A 15,530-nucleotide genomic window follows, 5' to 3' on the forward strand; every position below is an offset into this window, starting at 1 on the left:
TCCAGCCTCAGCCATTTTGTGATTCTGTGATCTTAATATTATCAGCTAAATTACAATACACTTACTTACATGTAAAGAGAGCAAAATTTAATCTGCTATAATTTACTATGGGAGAGAAAGAAAAGGCATTTGCTCAAGAGGAAATGCAAAACAAAGGTTTTTACTGATATTTCTTGTAGATCTATCACCATTGGTAATCAAGAGTATTTAATCTGTTCTAGAGATATAAAAAACTATATAAGCAAGGAGATGATAGGACAAGCCATTTGATTCATCCTTAAATATGGTGATGAATTTGTAGTATTCAAAGAGGCAGTACCGTTATGCAGTACATAAATCCAAATAAACTAATTAACACAATTAGATCATTTGATACACAACATGGATATGTTTTTCCTCACACTGCTTATATTTTGATAGGTCTCCTTTCTCCTTGTTAGCGGTATTAAGGTTGCAACGCTTCTCTCAAAGTGACACAGTGTCCACATTGCGACGTTATCCTTTCTCTTGGCAATTTCTGAGAACTCTCTGCAAGTAGGGCCAGAGGGCTGAAATCTTTCCTTTGAGTTATAAATGTGACTTCCTTGAGATTCAAGATCTAATTTACCTGAAGAACAGGAACCGTGACATGTGTCTTGTACACATGTCTGAACCAGACACAAGCTTATACTGGATTATAGATACGGCTTCTGGTATGCTTGCTTGCTTTAGAAGGTACTGACCACTTTGACATGGCCAAGGGTATATTCACCCCAATCTGACAGCGAGGAGTGGGATAAGGATACTTGTTGCAAAGGTACTAGCATTGAACATGGTGCTACACCAGGGGGTACTAACTGATTTAGTAGAAACTAAGACTTCATTCTGTGACTCAATATATGGACTCTCATGGTTGGTTCTCAGCCAGGAAGTTGAGAAGTGATACTTGACGTAACTGGTGCGTTTTTCTTCAGATGCAGGACACTGCTGTTGAGTTAGCGTTCTCTTTGTCTCTCCCTAGAAAACAAAATAAATGGAGGATACTTCTAGTTACACAGGAAATAAGTAAAAATGGGCATGAAATAAAGTTAAGGAAGTTGCTAATTTGTTTAAGGGGAGAAAAATGTGAAGCATATGGAATGTTGAGATCATATGTTTGAGAAGTTATCAAAAAGAGTAGTAAAAGATTATTTCTACTGCATCGCAATAAGCAAAGCCTTAGCTGTGCTTCTCAGTAATTTATCTTTTCACAGACTGATATTAATATTGATATTAATATCACGATCAGTAAGTCTTAAAAGTTCTCTGGATCCCTACAATAAAGTCTGATGCTTGCTTTGAGGAGCACCTAATAACTGTAATGTTCACAGCAAGAAAATGATAAGCAAGATAGTCATTAAGCAAGGGACACAGGGAAATATAGAATTTGGTTGATGCCTTTTAAGTGTAGATCTTAAAAGCACTCTCAAGGGAAAGGCTTTGGGGAATATGTTTGCACTTTGCAAGTTAACTTGCCAAAATATAGTGCTTTAGTTCATTTTTGGGCATTTAAAACATTCTTTCCTTTTGGAGAAAATAAAAACATATTAGGCCTACTCTTTATGACTTATTATCAAATATGAAAACTAAATGTTTTTCTTGAAGTCTTAAGAAGAACAGTTTTTGGCAAAAAAAAAAAAAGATATCTCAATTTCAATAAAATCGGACTTTCAGAAAATGAAAAGACAGCCTGAATTTTATTCTATAAATATTTAGAAGGTAATAGAAATTATGTAAGATTAGGGAACACAATACAGTAAAAGCAGTTTAGGTGATTTTTTTAATACTTAATTTGAATTAAACTGTTCGCCATTATAAAAAGGGGAAGATATTTGTTATTTTCCTTGCATCTACTTCTTCCTCCTTTCTATAATCAGGGACATCCAGCCCTGATTTCTTCCTTTGCCTCAGCTCTGGGGTTTATTGGACCTTTTATGGACCACTTCAGCTCACTAACTCAGCGGAAAACTACCCTGCTGGGTTCATTTGTTGGTTTTTACTGGGCTATGAGTTGTGTCAGGTCCAGGAAGGTTCTGTTGACTGTTAAAGCCAAAACAAGGTAAGTGTCAAGCTGCAGTAGCGAGGCAGTAGAGAAGGGTAGGAGCTGTGGGGTCCTCCCACTCTGATGATATTAAATGAGTTCTCAACATTTCAGTGGTGAGATGTTAGATCAGTTCACCACATCATTTGAAATTGTAGACTTACTTTATTAAAGCAGTAAAATAAAACTGGATGGTTATTCTCAAACCTCGTTCCAAACTTTCTCACAAATCTGAAAAAATCTATAGGAAACCACAATTCTTCAACCTAGATGTAGCAGCTTTGGCTGACTGTGAGTTTCCCAAACTGTCATAAACTCTGATTTGTCTTAAGGAAAAAATAAAGCTATATGAATGCATCTTTTTAAACAGTCACTGGGTCTATATATCACAGAATCACAGAATGGTTGAGGCTGGAAGGGACCTCTGAAGATTATGAAGCTGGGTCACCTACAGCACGTTGACCAAGACCCTGTCTAGATAACTCTTGACTCTCTCCAGCGAAGGAGACTCCACAGCCTCTCTGGGCAACCTGCTCCAGGGCTCAGTCACCCTCACAGGAAAGAAGTTTTTCCTCATGTTCAGAGGGAACTGCCTGTGCTTCAGTTTGTGCCCATCGCCTCTTGTCCTGCTGCTGGGCACCACGGAGAAGAGGCTGGCCCCATCCTCTTGACACCCTCCCTTCAGATATTTGTCTACAGTAATCAGAGTCCCCTCTCAGTAGTCTCTCCTCCAGGCTGAACAGGCCCAGCTCCCTCAGCCTTTCCCCACAGGAGAGATGCTCCAGGCCCCTCATCACCTTTGTAGCCCTCCGCTGGGCTCTCTCCAGGAGTGCCATGTCTCTCTTGTCCTGGGGAGCCCACAATTGGACGCAGTAGGCCGGGGAGGCCTCCCCAGGGCTGAGGAGACGGGCAGGATCACCTCCCTCCACCTGCTGGCAACACTCTTCCTCATGCAGCCCAGGACACCATTGGCCTTCTCGGCCACAGGGCTGTATTGCTGGCTCACGCTCAACTTGTTGTCCACCAGCACTCCCGGGTCCTCCTCTGTGCAGCTGCTTCCCAGCAGGTCAGCCCCCAGCCTGTACTGCTGCATGGGGTTATTCCTCCCTAGGTGCAGGACCTTGCACTTGCCTTGGTTGAACTTCATGAGGTTCCTCTCCGCCCAGCTCTCCAGCCTGCCCAGCTCCCTCGGAATGGCAGCACAGCCTTCTGGTGTGTCAGCCGCTCCCCGCAGTTTAGGACCCTCAGCAAACTTGCTGAGAGTGCCTTCTGCCCCTTCATCCAGGTCATTGATGAATACGTTCCACACGACTGGAGCCAGGACTGACCCCTGGGGGACACCGCTAGCTACAGGCCCCCAACTAGACTCTGCGCCACTGACCACAACCCTCTGAGCTCTGCCGTCCAGCCAGTTCTCAATCCCCCTCACCGTCCACTCATCCAAGCCACGCTTCCTGAGTGTACCTATGAGGATGTGATGGGAGAGAGTGTCCAAAGCCTTGCGGAAGTCAAAGTCGACAACCTCCACTGCTCTGCCCTCATCTACCCAGCCAGGCATTCCGTCAGAGAAGGCTACCAGACTGCTCAAGCATGATTTCCCTTTGGTGAATCGGTGCTGACTACTCCCAATCACCTTCTTGTCCTCCGTATGCTTAGTGATGCCCCCCAGGAGGAGCTGTTCCATCACCTTTGCAGGGACGGAGGTGAGGCTGACAGGCCTGTTGTTTCCTGGCTCCTCCTCCTTGCCCTTTTCGAAGCCTGGAGTGACGCTGGCTTCCTTCCAGGCCTCAAGCATCCTTGAGTGGACTATTCCACAACCTTTCCAAGATGATGGAGAGTGGCCTAGCCGGCTCCCTCAGCACTCGTGGCTGCAGGAGGGGTGCAAGAGGGTACAGAGAATACAGATATGGACCACCTATACTATAGAGAGCATATAGGAGAATATGTATATATATACTAGAGAATTCAAATAGCTAAATCTATTGAGCTGACAATTTGCTAAAAATGTGAGCCTAATTTTGTTAGATGTGGACTCTGATTTTGTTTTAAATTGATGGAGTTTTTTTTAAGCTAATCATGATAATGAAAATTTTGCCTTAGTGTGTACCATGCTGTGATAGCATTTTATGTTCTTTCAGAATATATATAACTGGAAATAGGTACTATTGTAAGTTGGGGGGGATAATCAGGTTGGAAGGAGGGCAAAAGAGGAATAACTTAGTGCTATACTTTAGGATCCATCTTATTTAATATTTTCATCAATAATTTTGGCATCTGGAATAGAACTGCAGATGATGCAATGTTGGGGTCAGCCTCCATACAGAGCAAGACTGCACCAAAAAAACATTGAGGACTCACATAATATGAACATAATGAAATTCCACTTTGTGAAATAAAAGATCATGCAATGTCAATAAAACAGTTGACAGTTAGAAGTTCATTGATTGGAAACCCCCGGAAAAAAAGCCCCGAGACTATTACTTTATATCAGGATAAGTATTGTGATTGCTCTTGTGATGCAGCCGTTAAAAACAAACACCACCTCGGTGCATTTCAGGAGGTACGTTTCTGTGGTGATAAGGAATTGTTGTTGCTAGCTTACAAGCCTTAGAAAAACCTTACCTATCTGCAGTCCTGGTGAGCTGTGTTCAAGCAGGATTAATTCACGCTGTAAATTTCTTGGCAAAGAAGGACTACTCGGGTGGTCAGGGGATAGGACAGCCAGTCACGTGAGAGGTGACCAGCTTCTTTAGGCTAACAAAAGAAATGCTGAAAGAGGGTATCATCACTGTTATAGGGTTTAAGAGATCAGCTAACTGTGGTAAAGGACAACACTGACACAAGAATGAATAGGCTATGAACCGCCTGATGAAATTTAGGCTAGAAATTATATTCATATTCACGACTAGTAGAAAGCATTTGAGACAATGTAGTTAAGACACCATGTGGCTATGCAGGAAACATACACTATGATATGCTATGTCACCCCAGGAGACAGGATGTAGTGACCAAGGCAGCCCTTATGGTCCCATCTTTGTATATCTCTCTTTGATATTTTCTGTATTTCCATGCATTTTGCTTCATTTTTTAAGATGAGGTTAAAAATATAAAGCTTGATGATGTCCTGGGCTGAGACCGGGCTGGTGAGAAACACTCAAAGCAAGTGCCTCTGATATTTTTATCATCCCCCGTGGGGACTGCAGTGGATTGCTTACCCCACTGGCGTCTGACATTCATAACTTGCCAAAAGAGCCATTCCTAAAACAGGAGGGGCTCGATCTAGAAGGGGTGGGAGGGCACAAGCTGAGGTCCCCATTTCTTCTAGAGATATTCTTGCTACTGTATCTTAAAGTGACATTTTATGGCATGTGAACTGGCTTCCCTGATCGTCACTTCTTTCCTGCACTGTCTGAATATTCCCACTCTCTTGTGGCGGCTGCGGCTGGTAGAAAACTAATCGCTTTTCTCACCAAAGGTCCAGCAAGCAAGTAGAAAAAAAACAGTAAGACTGTGCAGCCAGGGGCAGGGGAGCCTTAATCTCAGACACCAGGTCTCCAGCAGCTCCCACAGATGCAGTGTTTCTCTGTGCCGTCACACTGAACTGTGCCTCCAAGGTGGCTCCAGCCACTGAAATTTAGAAACATTTTTTCCTTCCTAATGACTTGTTTGCTATGTGGATTCTTATTGTCATCTAGCAGAGTAAACGAATAACTCTCCTCGGGGGTTTGTGAGGTTTATCTTTCTGCATCTCCAAAAGTGTAACTTCGAAAGAGAACAGCAGTTTAAAATATGTGAGACTGACAAAACCTGGTTCCACTGCATATTTTTATGGCACCCATTTGTACCGCTTCATGGCAATAATTTCTAATAAGTTTCTTTCTTGTTTTCACTCTAAAACTATCATGTTGTAGTTACTTTTTTTTCCATATCTTAATTGAATCTAAAAACATAAGATATTTTATATACTCTTAGAAATTTAATAATAACTCTGATCCAGCCTTCCTGGATGGCAGAAGTTTGCCAAACCAGATTGCTGTAGTTAATTATTAAATGCAATAGTGTCAAAATATTTTGCATATTTAGAAAAAAAATCCCTCTTGTTATTTACACATTCATTTACTGTTCTTAGTCAGTTCATTTGTGGCTTCACGTTATTTTGGCAATGTGGAAGCACATGCCACATGTATGCTGCGCCTCGTGGCCTTTGGAACCACAGTGATAAGCAGCAATCCAGCTCCGGTTCCCTTAACGCAAAGCAGAGCACCCTCCTATTTCAAAGAATTGCTGTCACTTTTTACACCAGTAGCAAAAGTCACCGTCTCTTCCAGCCCCACTCTCGTCCAATGGACAAGACATGTGCCGCAATTCTTTTAAACTGACATTTGAAATACCACATGCGAACATCTCCAAATTCATTTTAACTTTTAGCACCGTTAGTGTAAATGTTCATGCGTTGAGATCATATAGGTTTTAGAAAGCTCAAACTGGTAGAAAACATGAGTTCTGTTTTGCTCAGAAATTGAAGTCTCATCAATTGCGTTTGTTTCAGTACAGAACAAAATGAAACCAGGACCATCCTAATTTCTTCTAACTCATGATCAGGATCAGGGCACTGGCCCGAGATTTCTGAGATTTAAGATTATGTTTTTAGTCTGAATTAGGCAGATTATTGGGGTTACCATTGGCTCCAAAGTTTTTTCTTCCTCTGTGGTTTTGACCAGGAATCCCATTCTGATCCTGAGGAAACTTTCTAGATTCATAAAAAAACATGTATGTTCTCATTGAAGTTTTTGATTTCAATTACCTGGAATTAGCCAGTAAAACTCTCCATGAGCCCTAATAACATCCTTCTTAGGTATCTGCCTGTTGTAAACAATGTATAAACAACAAGGAAGCAGTGACTGTTATCCGTGCCTTTATTGTTGCTCAAATTGCCAGAATCAATTCCTTAAGCTGTATATAGTATCACGGCAGACTTCGTTTACAGCTTAACCCATTTAATAGTCTGGTTCATCCAGTTCAAGCTCAGGCGTGCTGCGCACCATTACGCGACCCCTTGCTACGCATCAGCCGAGCTTGGCCGCTCTCCGTTTCACAAGTCGGGCAAACGGAAGCGAAAGCCAAGCAGCGCTCTGGCCAAAAAAAAAAAAAAAAAAAAAAAAGCCTCTCACCTGCCTCCTCCACACGCGTGGGAGGAGGAGGGAGGAGGAAGGCTGCGGTGCAGCGCGGAGCGGCGCGGAGCGCTCCCTCTGCCGGGGCAGCCCCCGCACTGCAGCCGGCGGCCGGGCCGGCCGCGGCCAGCCGAGCTCCGAGCATCCCGCTGCCAGCACCCGCCGGGCTCCCCAGGGCAACAAGGGCAAACCGCTGGGCCACCCTGGTTGCAGACAGCGCTCGGGCTGAGGCTTGAGGCGGGGGAGGCACGGGGAGATCACGGACGGTTTTGAACAAGTCCTATGTGTCTGCGGAAAGAGGAGCGCTGGAGGGTGTCCCACGGAGTGCTGCAGCGGCTCTAGGTAAAACCAGCCGGACTTCTTGGGCGGGCGAGGTGTTAAGCTCGCCGCAGGAGGCGGGTACTGCGGATGGTCGAGGGCTACAGCAAGCGGGGACTCAATAAACAGGGAAGACTCGCCACAGATGCGCCAAAACTTAAGATCAAGATGCTCAGAAGCATCTGAGCCTAAATACAGAAGGAAGAAATAGCTCCGAAAGTCTCTTGCTAGACATTGAAACTAGTCTATTTCGCTGCTTTTGTTATTTAACATGTGCTTGTTTCTTCTTTAAGCAACTCACCTCTGTCTTGCCTTCCCTCCCAGGTTCAGCTACAGAAGGCTGAATACTGAAACAGTGCAGAGAGATGCACTTTTATTTCCTTTTTTACCAACTTAATGTCTGAAATCTGTGGTTGCGGCTTCTGTCACACTCCACTCCCCCCCCCCCTCGAGTTTTTGACATAGAGTAAAATAACAATTCCTTTTTAAAGACCAGCAAATACATACTCATTTAGGACTAAGCAAACTACTAGCGAGCTGCATCTTGTCACTGGTATATGCGTTTGTTTTGGTCTCGCTGATGTGAGCAGCTGGAAAAAAGGATATGTGGGGAAACATGACAAAGCTGAATTTGGACGGACAGAGAGTGAGGCACGTGGGAGATTTAAGGACTGGGATGAAAGTTCACACGCAAGTAGCCGTCGAGGGTTCTTTAGGTCTCAGAATTTGGGATTATTGGTGAGCACTGGCAGAAAAGATTTACGGAAAGAAAGGAGGGCAGAGGCCAGCAGTACGCAGAAACTGAACAGATAATGGGATGCCAAAAAAGGGAGGAGTGCGAAGGGTGCAATATGAGAGCGAAGGGAGGAGAGTGGAAGACGCAGATTGGCAGAGATGAAAACTCTGCAGTCTTAAAGTCTGGATTTAAGGATTATGCTTTGTTCTGCATTTGACCACTACCAAGCCCAGGAAAATTCTAACCCACAATAGAAAAATGGTCATTCAAATAGGAATTTAAATAAGGAGGAGTTTTTATGCAAATGACATTTTATAAAAGCATGTTTTTTCTGAACGTTGGATGATAAAATGTATTAGGTATCTGGTGTCAAAAAGACATGGTGCTAAAAATGGGTGATCTGGTTAAAAATGCCCTCTATTTTCTGTCCTTGAAAATTCAACTAGTCAGGTCTTGAAACGAGGCTTTGCATAAAAAAAAAAAAAAAATCAAGCAAGTTTCCTCTGCCATACCACTTTCCAGCCAAAGGAATCCACCCGTCTCTCCATCTGACTCACGCGCCCCCCACCGCCACCCCAGCCTTCTTCTTGCCCGCTTAAACTTGCGGCAATGTGCGTGGGTTGTAATAGTACATTGCTTCTCATAGCCATTTGAGAGGTTCATATTCATCATGCTGTAACATAATATTCTGCAACGCTACTCAGCTCAGCAACATTTGTCCGACTCTTTGTTGCACAAACTGGTACAGCTGCGCTCATTTCTCCAGGAGAGAAACTGGCACCATGTCAGTTGTTGCATCAAGTAGGTTTAACTATAAATTCATAAAGCTCTGCATTCATCTGCATATAACCCACATTACATTGATTTTCACGACGTAGTACAGCTATGTTGGTTCAATGCCATTCACAAGAATTAGTGTTCTTTTTAACTATTTAACTGTTGGTGGAATTAGGACATAAATATATTGTCCAGGACTATATTCCTTTCAAAATCTTACCTTACCTACTTACGTGTTTTGTAGGAGTTAATATGAAAACCGTACATTTCCTTGAGGGAAGTCAAGGATGGTAGTGAGTGATGGTCATTTATATTGTGGCAGGAGATTTTCACAGTTCATTTGCAGATTCTTCACTTGGATTTATTTGTTTTCTTTTACAGAAGTTCTGGGTTCCACAGGAACATATTTCTTAATTTCACTTCATTTAAACACAATTGTTTGCAAATGTCATCATTCAAATTTCTACCTCTGACTGTGGTTAGTACAACTGAAATTCTCAGCATATGCTTTCTAGAGAAAACTAATGTAATTTTAAAGATTCAAATTAATCTTTTTTATTGACATTATATTTAAAATAATCCCCAAGGGTTAATTCTTGCAACACACAGAGCATGTGAGGGGTGTATGAGATACTACTAATTGCATTCAAAAACCATAAGCAATTACTTACATAATATTCCCAGAAGTGACAATGTTGAAATTTTTTATTTAGAAAAAATCACTCAGGGGCTAGCCAGCATTTTATAATTCCTAGAAATAATCCTTTTGTAATATTTCAAAGCTCCTGTTTCTTATTTTGGAGAGTCAGGAAATATCAACTGTTGTGTAATAGATTTTTATGGCAAACATAGTACTGAAGCTCCTTCTATTTGTTGCTGATACAGAATGAAACTACGGGAAACTGCCTGAGGGCTTCCACAAAGGACCTTCAAGAATATAACATCTATGAATACATATATATATGCAAACTTATTATTTTAACAGAGGTTTGCTCTTAATGTGCAACTATACATTCTGTACATGGGCACATATATATTCAGTGGAATGGGCTTTTAACAGGTATTCGTGCACATGTCTGTGCTAAGATAATATTTCTAACATTTTTCCTGTTTGCTAATACTGCCTTAAGTCCACCAAGGTCAGGAAACCGAAAGCTTTCACGTAACTTAGTTTGTGCATTGCCACTGCTGCCATGAGTGGAGCACTCCCTAAGGACAACCAGAAGCATGCTCTTGGCTGTAGGTCCTCCAAGTGAGGTGTCAGCCTTCGCCTGTCTGTGGAAAGGGTCCACTGGAGGGTTTCTCATATTTTCTAGTGTAGCCGCAGGTATTCACGCTCTCTGGCCCATTTGTCCTACCATTGATTAGCTTCAACACTTTTAATAGGCAGGTTTATTTTTAACCCAGTTATCATTTTGATGGAACCAGATGTGAGAACGATCACGTACAGAAGCTGGAACCCTATAGCAGTTGTGGTGCCCTTTTATTAGCTGCAGCTAAAACAAGCTATTTGATTGTGGTGTGATGGAATAAACTGGGATACTAAGAAATGTGCTGATAGCTTGTATCCACTAAAATTCCCTTTTGGCAAATATCAGCAAACGGAACTGATGCTGACAGCGATGAACTGCTACTATCCACAGATCTCAGCAACTTAGGATACAGCGATGATCAGCAGCTACTTACTTCCTTCTAACCATAGTTTTCTCCACAATGGCAGTGCACAAAAATGTTATTCTATGATTGGCCAGAACCATTCCCAAAAACTTTTAAAAAACTAGAGCCCAAAGTCTCAAGGGCATTTAGGTATCCAACTCACATTTAGAAAAAGCTAGAAAAAAGAAAAGATGGTATTTTAGTTGTTAGGCACCAAAACGTTATTTGGCTACAACATTTCCTAAATGTAAAAGGAGTGTGTTGCTGTCTATCCTGCTTCCTAATAAATTGCCAATTCCGTCTTCAGACTGGCTCCTAGTCTAAAAAAAACTCCACATAATTTTCTTTCCCTTAAATAACGAAGAAATAGAGGAAATAAAAAACACAAGGTATGTGATTGTTTGACGAGAGGCATCAGGGCAAGCCTGGCACTTGCTTTGAGGTTATAACTGAATCTTCAGTGCATTAACTTAGCAGAACTTTGCTCCTCGAGTTCCTTAGCTAAATGAGATTATAATGTGATAATGATGGACACTCTTTGTAACAATGACATTCTATGCAAATTTATTGTTTTAATTGACCAGTTAATTGATTTATAGAGTGCCTGTGCAGGCTTTTAACATAGTTCATCTAGGCTTCGAAAAGGTATCTTGTTTTTATCCCAGGTGATTAAAATAATCAAAACTGCTTCTTTATCTTCTGAACATTTTGCAGGAGAGTTTATCAGGTTCGGTTTTTGAACTCTAAGAAAAAAAACAACCAAATTCAAAAAAAAAAAAACCACAGAAAAACAGCTCTCGGGTAAGGAAAGTGAGCAGGTAGTATTTTTCCACCGAGAGTCACATAGGCAGCAGACCGCACGTGTGGCAGCCGGGTTGCTGCAGCGCAGCCGGGGCAGCCGGGCGCTGCAGCCGCTGCTGCCTGCGGAAGGGCGCGCGGAGCTGCGCTTGCCGGGGGCGCACGGGGGCACGGACGGCGCGGGGTGGGGGGGTGATTGCCCCGGCTCCTCCGGCCTGCAGCGCAAGCGAGAGCGGGCAGGTGGGGTCAGCGAGAAAGAAGGCTGGGGGGGGGGGGGGGGGGAAGTGCCAAACTCCGAAAGACTCCGCGTTGTAAGCACGCAGAAGAGCAGGCGAAGCAGCCGCAGGCAGCGCGTCTCACGCAGCACAGCTGAGCAAAACCAAACCAAGCAACCAACCCCCGAAAGCAGACCTAAGCATGCAGCCAAGCCCTGCCTGCTGCTACCAGCTGCCCTAGCACCTGGTGGAGAGCGTGCCCGCGGGTGGACCGGGGAAAGGGTTGGGCTGAGGGACGGTGGGATCCCCTGCCCGCTCGCCGCCGGGCGCCCCTGGCCGGGGCGATGCCGGCGGCAGCGCCGCAGCCCCCCCCCCCCGCCGCCCCGCAGCGCGGCGCCGCTGCCCAGGCGCCCAGCGGCAGCAGCAGCGGCGGCGGCGGCTCCGCGGGTGCGGCGGCGAAGCTCCGCCCCCGGCGCTCGCGGGGGCGGGGGGGGGCAGCCGCATAAAGGCAGGTGCGGGCGGCCGGCTGGCCCCGCCGCGGAGCATCCGCCGGCGCGCAGAGAGCCCCTCCGTGGCCGCCCCGTCCAGGCGCGCATGCTGCCGCTCCGCGGAGCACGGAGGCTGGGTTTCCGCGGGCCGCGCTGCAAGGGCTCTCGCTACGCGGCCGGGAGATGGGGCAGGCGCCCCGCCTGGGGCTGCTTCTGGGGCTGATGGCGCTGCCGGCGGCGCTGGGGCAGCGGAGCTCGGGCAGCCCTATAAATAGCAGCCAGCCTCAGACCTTCGCCGTCGTCTCTTTCAAGTGGGATCACGTCAAGGACCCCTATGTCATTACACTCTGGGTACTTGTGGCCAGCTTGGCCAAAATCGGTGAGTCCGGAGTTATATCTTAATGCATACCTCCTCTCCTCCTCCCCTCCCCTTCCCCTTCTCCCACCCCACGTAAATGAAGAAAGCTTATCGTAAGTCCACTGACCCGTTTTCAGGGGTTTTACTGTACTCTGTCCTGATTTCATAACACTGCCCTCCGCTGTGCTGAGCAGTGTGCTCTTCACCCGCCGCGGCGGGTTACCCGGTTCGCCTGCAGCGCCGGGGGCGGCGGAGCTGCCGCCGGCTCCGTGCGGGGCCGCGCGTCCCCTGAAGCCCTGCCTCGCTGCCCCCCGGGGCCGGCTGGCCGCCGAAGCGAGGCGCAAATCGCGCCTTGCTGCTCTAGCCGGTGGTCCGCCGTCCTCCCCAGGGTGGTCGGTGGTTACGCTGGCCAGCGCTGTCCCGAGCCACGCTGACCCGAAGTGAGCAGCCTCTGCTCTGCCGAGCGATGTTTGCAGGAGAATGAGAAAACAGAGTTTGCAGGGGAGGGTAATATGTTCTGTCAGGCCCTATCATACAGCTGAAGGAAGGCAGACTTCAGAGCGCGCAGGGTTTTCCTCGAGCGAGTAGAGTGAGTGAAAAGCAAGGGCTCAGCGAGCGGAGTAGGAGTAAACTTAGGTCTGCTCCAGCTCCTGTGTTCTGAACCTCACGGCTCTGCCAAAAGCAGTCTTAACGTTAATAAGCCTCCAAAAGCAGTGTCAGCTCAGAAGGCATTATCAGCTGAAAATCATGCAAATGCTTTTCTGTACTTGTATTGATAATAATATCTGGAGATACCGGAATCATCTTCCACAGATTTCGCATGTCACACAGAATCAATGATGTAAATGGACAGCACAGGTATACCGTTTCTAACGCATAAGTTAAGTGCGATAAGGTTTGGGTGGAAAGTGCTGTCTCCAAATGCAAATAAAGCCTAATAAAACTTTCTTTTTTAAATCAGGGGAGGTTATTAACAGGTGATCTTGTAAAACAGGTTTTCTTACTGACACCTACATCCTGGGCTCCAACTGTTTAACTGTACATATATAACTTTAATATCTTTATCTGGTTTACTATTGGGCTATATCTTGAAACTACTTTATGTTCACATGGCTGATGCATTAATGAGATTATATGAAAATATAATTATGATTTAATTGACTTTTACTGATGGGCTGTATCAACTAGAAAGATAAGGGAACCAAATATAGAGGGAAAAAGGGTGACAATGTTGATTCCCTGTAGATTTGTGCTAAAACACAATTTTCTGGTTTGAATCTCCCTTTCGAGATATTATAAGTTAATATTTGCCTCTGTTATTAAGGTTTGACTGCTTTGTGTATGTGCCACTGCTGTACACAGTAGTATTTGTGCTGCACAGCATATCAGTGTTGTGGCAGAAACACTATGCAGCTAACAGGGCTGTGAGATTGTCCTGTATTTAAATTGCAATGGCCTGGATTAAGATGAGCCTGGATTAAGATGAGCCATTTTACCATGAAGTACTCAGTATACTTATAAACACCTGATAAAGTACTAAGTGTTCTTGGATTTTGTGCAGCATTTACTTCAGAAGTAAGAAGTTCAGGAACTGAATGTCACTGGTTCTATTTTTAAATTATTTGCACTCCTTTCACAGCTGCACAGAGCATGTCACCTGCTGGTAGGCAGCATCTATCATTTTCTGCATCAGTTTCCTTCTCCAAAGCTCTCAGACTTCATTCTCTCCTCTCTTTGCATTCGTAATTGTAATACTGTACTCCTCTGGCCATAGTCTCTGCAGAAGCAGTGGACAACTGCTGTGCTCTACTGAGAGCCTGTGAATGCCCCTGGTTTCCCCACTAGCCACAAATAAAATACAGATGAGCAGAAGTGTACACTTGTTGGTCAACAGCTGGTTGATGCAGAAAGCATGGAGGGGTCCATACAACCCAACAGGAAAGGGCACTGAAGGACAAGGAAGCCTGTCAGCCTCCTACCAGCCAGGTGTGTCAAGGGCTTTGGAAAGTAGACCAGAAATCAATTAGAAGACTTTTTTTTTGAAGAGGAAAAATGCCAAGACCAAGAAGATCCATCGATTCCAAAAGCAGATGTAAGAGAACCAAGGAAGAAAACTCAGAACATCTGCCCCTGTGTATCCTGGTTTGCCAGCTGGTGGGGGTGGGGGTGCGGGGGAAGGCAGCAGAGCTGAGCCACAGCCTTTGCTGTGTGTTATTCAGCAGGATGAGGGGCACTTCTCACCTATTCAGGCTCACTCATCTGTAGCTGCAGAGGATGGTAGAGATATTTTACTGGTGGATAGGTTTGATGGCAATTGGGTTAGCAAAAGGTCTTCTGGGAGCTGCAGCAACTTGACCTATTATTGGAAGCTGGGAATGAAAATTGAGAGGATTTTACCTTCTTTTGCGTTAGGAGAACCTTAGTTTTTATTTTTTCTGAGTAAAATTGGTTCATTCCATTATGTTATATGGCTTTGGGGAGAGTACATTTAATAGGAGATTCATGCGGCTCTACTGAGTCTTGATATTCCTGTTGTATACATATAGAATGGAAATTAGTACTGACATTTATGTTCTGTAACATAAACTATTGTTTATGAAATCTTCTAAGCATCCAAAATGTGCAAAGAAACACCTAGTGTTTTGGGCTTTGTGGAAAAGAAGCCTTTCTTTTTTATTCCTCTTGTTTTTCTTTTCCCTTCCTGCTTGTGAAGGATACTTATCTCTTGGGCAAGCCTAAGTATTACTACAAATAAAACTATGGAAGAATTCTTCATACAGCTGGCTTTCATGCACTACAGGAAGGGGATTAATTTGTTTTATATTTAGTATGAAACTTTTGATGCCTCTCAGGGTACTGTTTTACATATTATAGCTGATTTGATTTGACCATCTTCATTTGAAATGTTCCAAGCCTTTATTCTAAGGTACAGTGTGTTCCACTTTGGCTAATGA

The 15,530-nt window shown here is 44.6% G+C and overlaps 1 protein-coding gene across 1 annotated transcript in view; it reads left to right on the plus strand.

Moving 5' to 3' along the window:
* Positions 1–12,265: 12,265 nt before the first annotated feature.
* SLC9A3 (solute carrier family 9 member A3) overlaps positions 12,266–15,530 on the plus strand; it is a 59,063-nt gene continuing 55,798 nt past the window's right edge. Inside the window, exon 1 of the mRNA XM_068931330.1 lies at positions 12,266–12,597. Coding sequence (XP_068787431.1) covers positions 12,402–12,597 — 196 coding nt within the window. The 5' untranslated portion in view covers positions 12,266–12,401. The remainder of the gene's footprint in view (positions 12,598–15,530) is intronic.

Source organism: Struthio camelus, chromosome 2, assembly GCF_040807025.1.
Source record: "Struthio camelus isolate bStrCam1 chromosome 2, bStrCam1.hap1, whole genome shotgun sequence".
NCBI classification, from domain to species: Eukaryota; Metazoa; Chordata; class Aves; order Struthioniformes; family Struthionidae; genus Struthio; species Struthio camelus.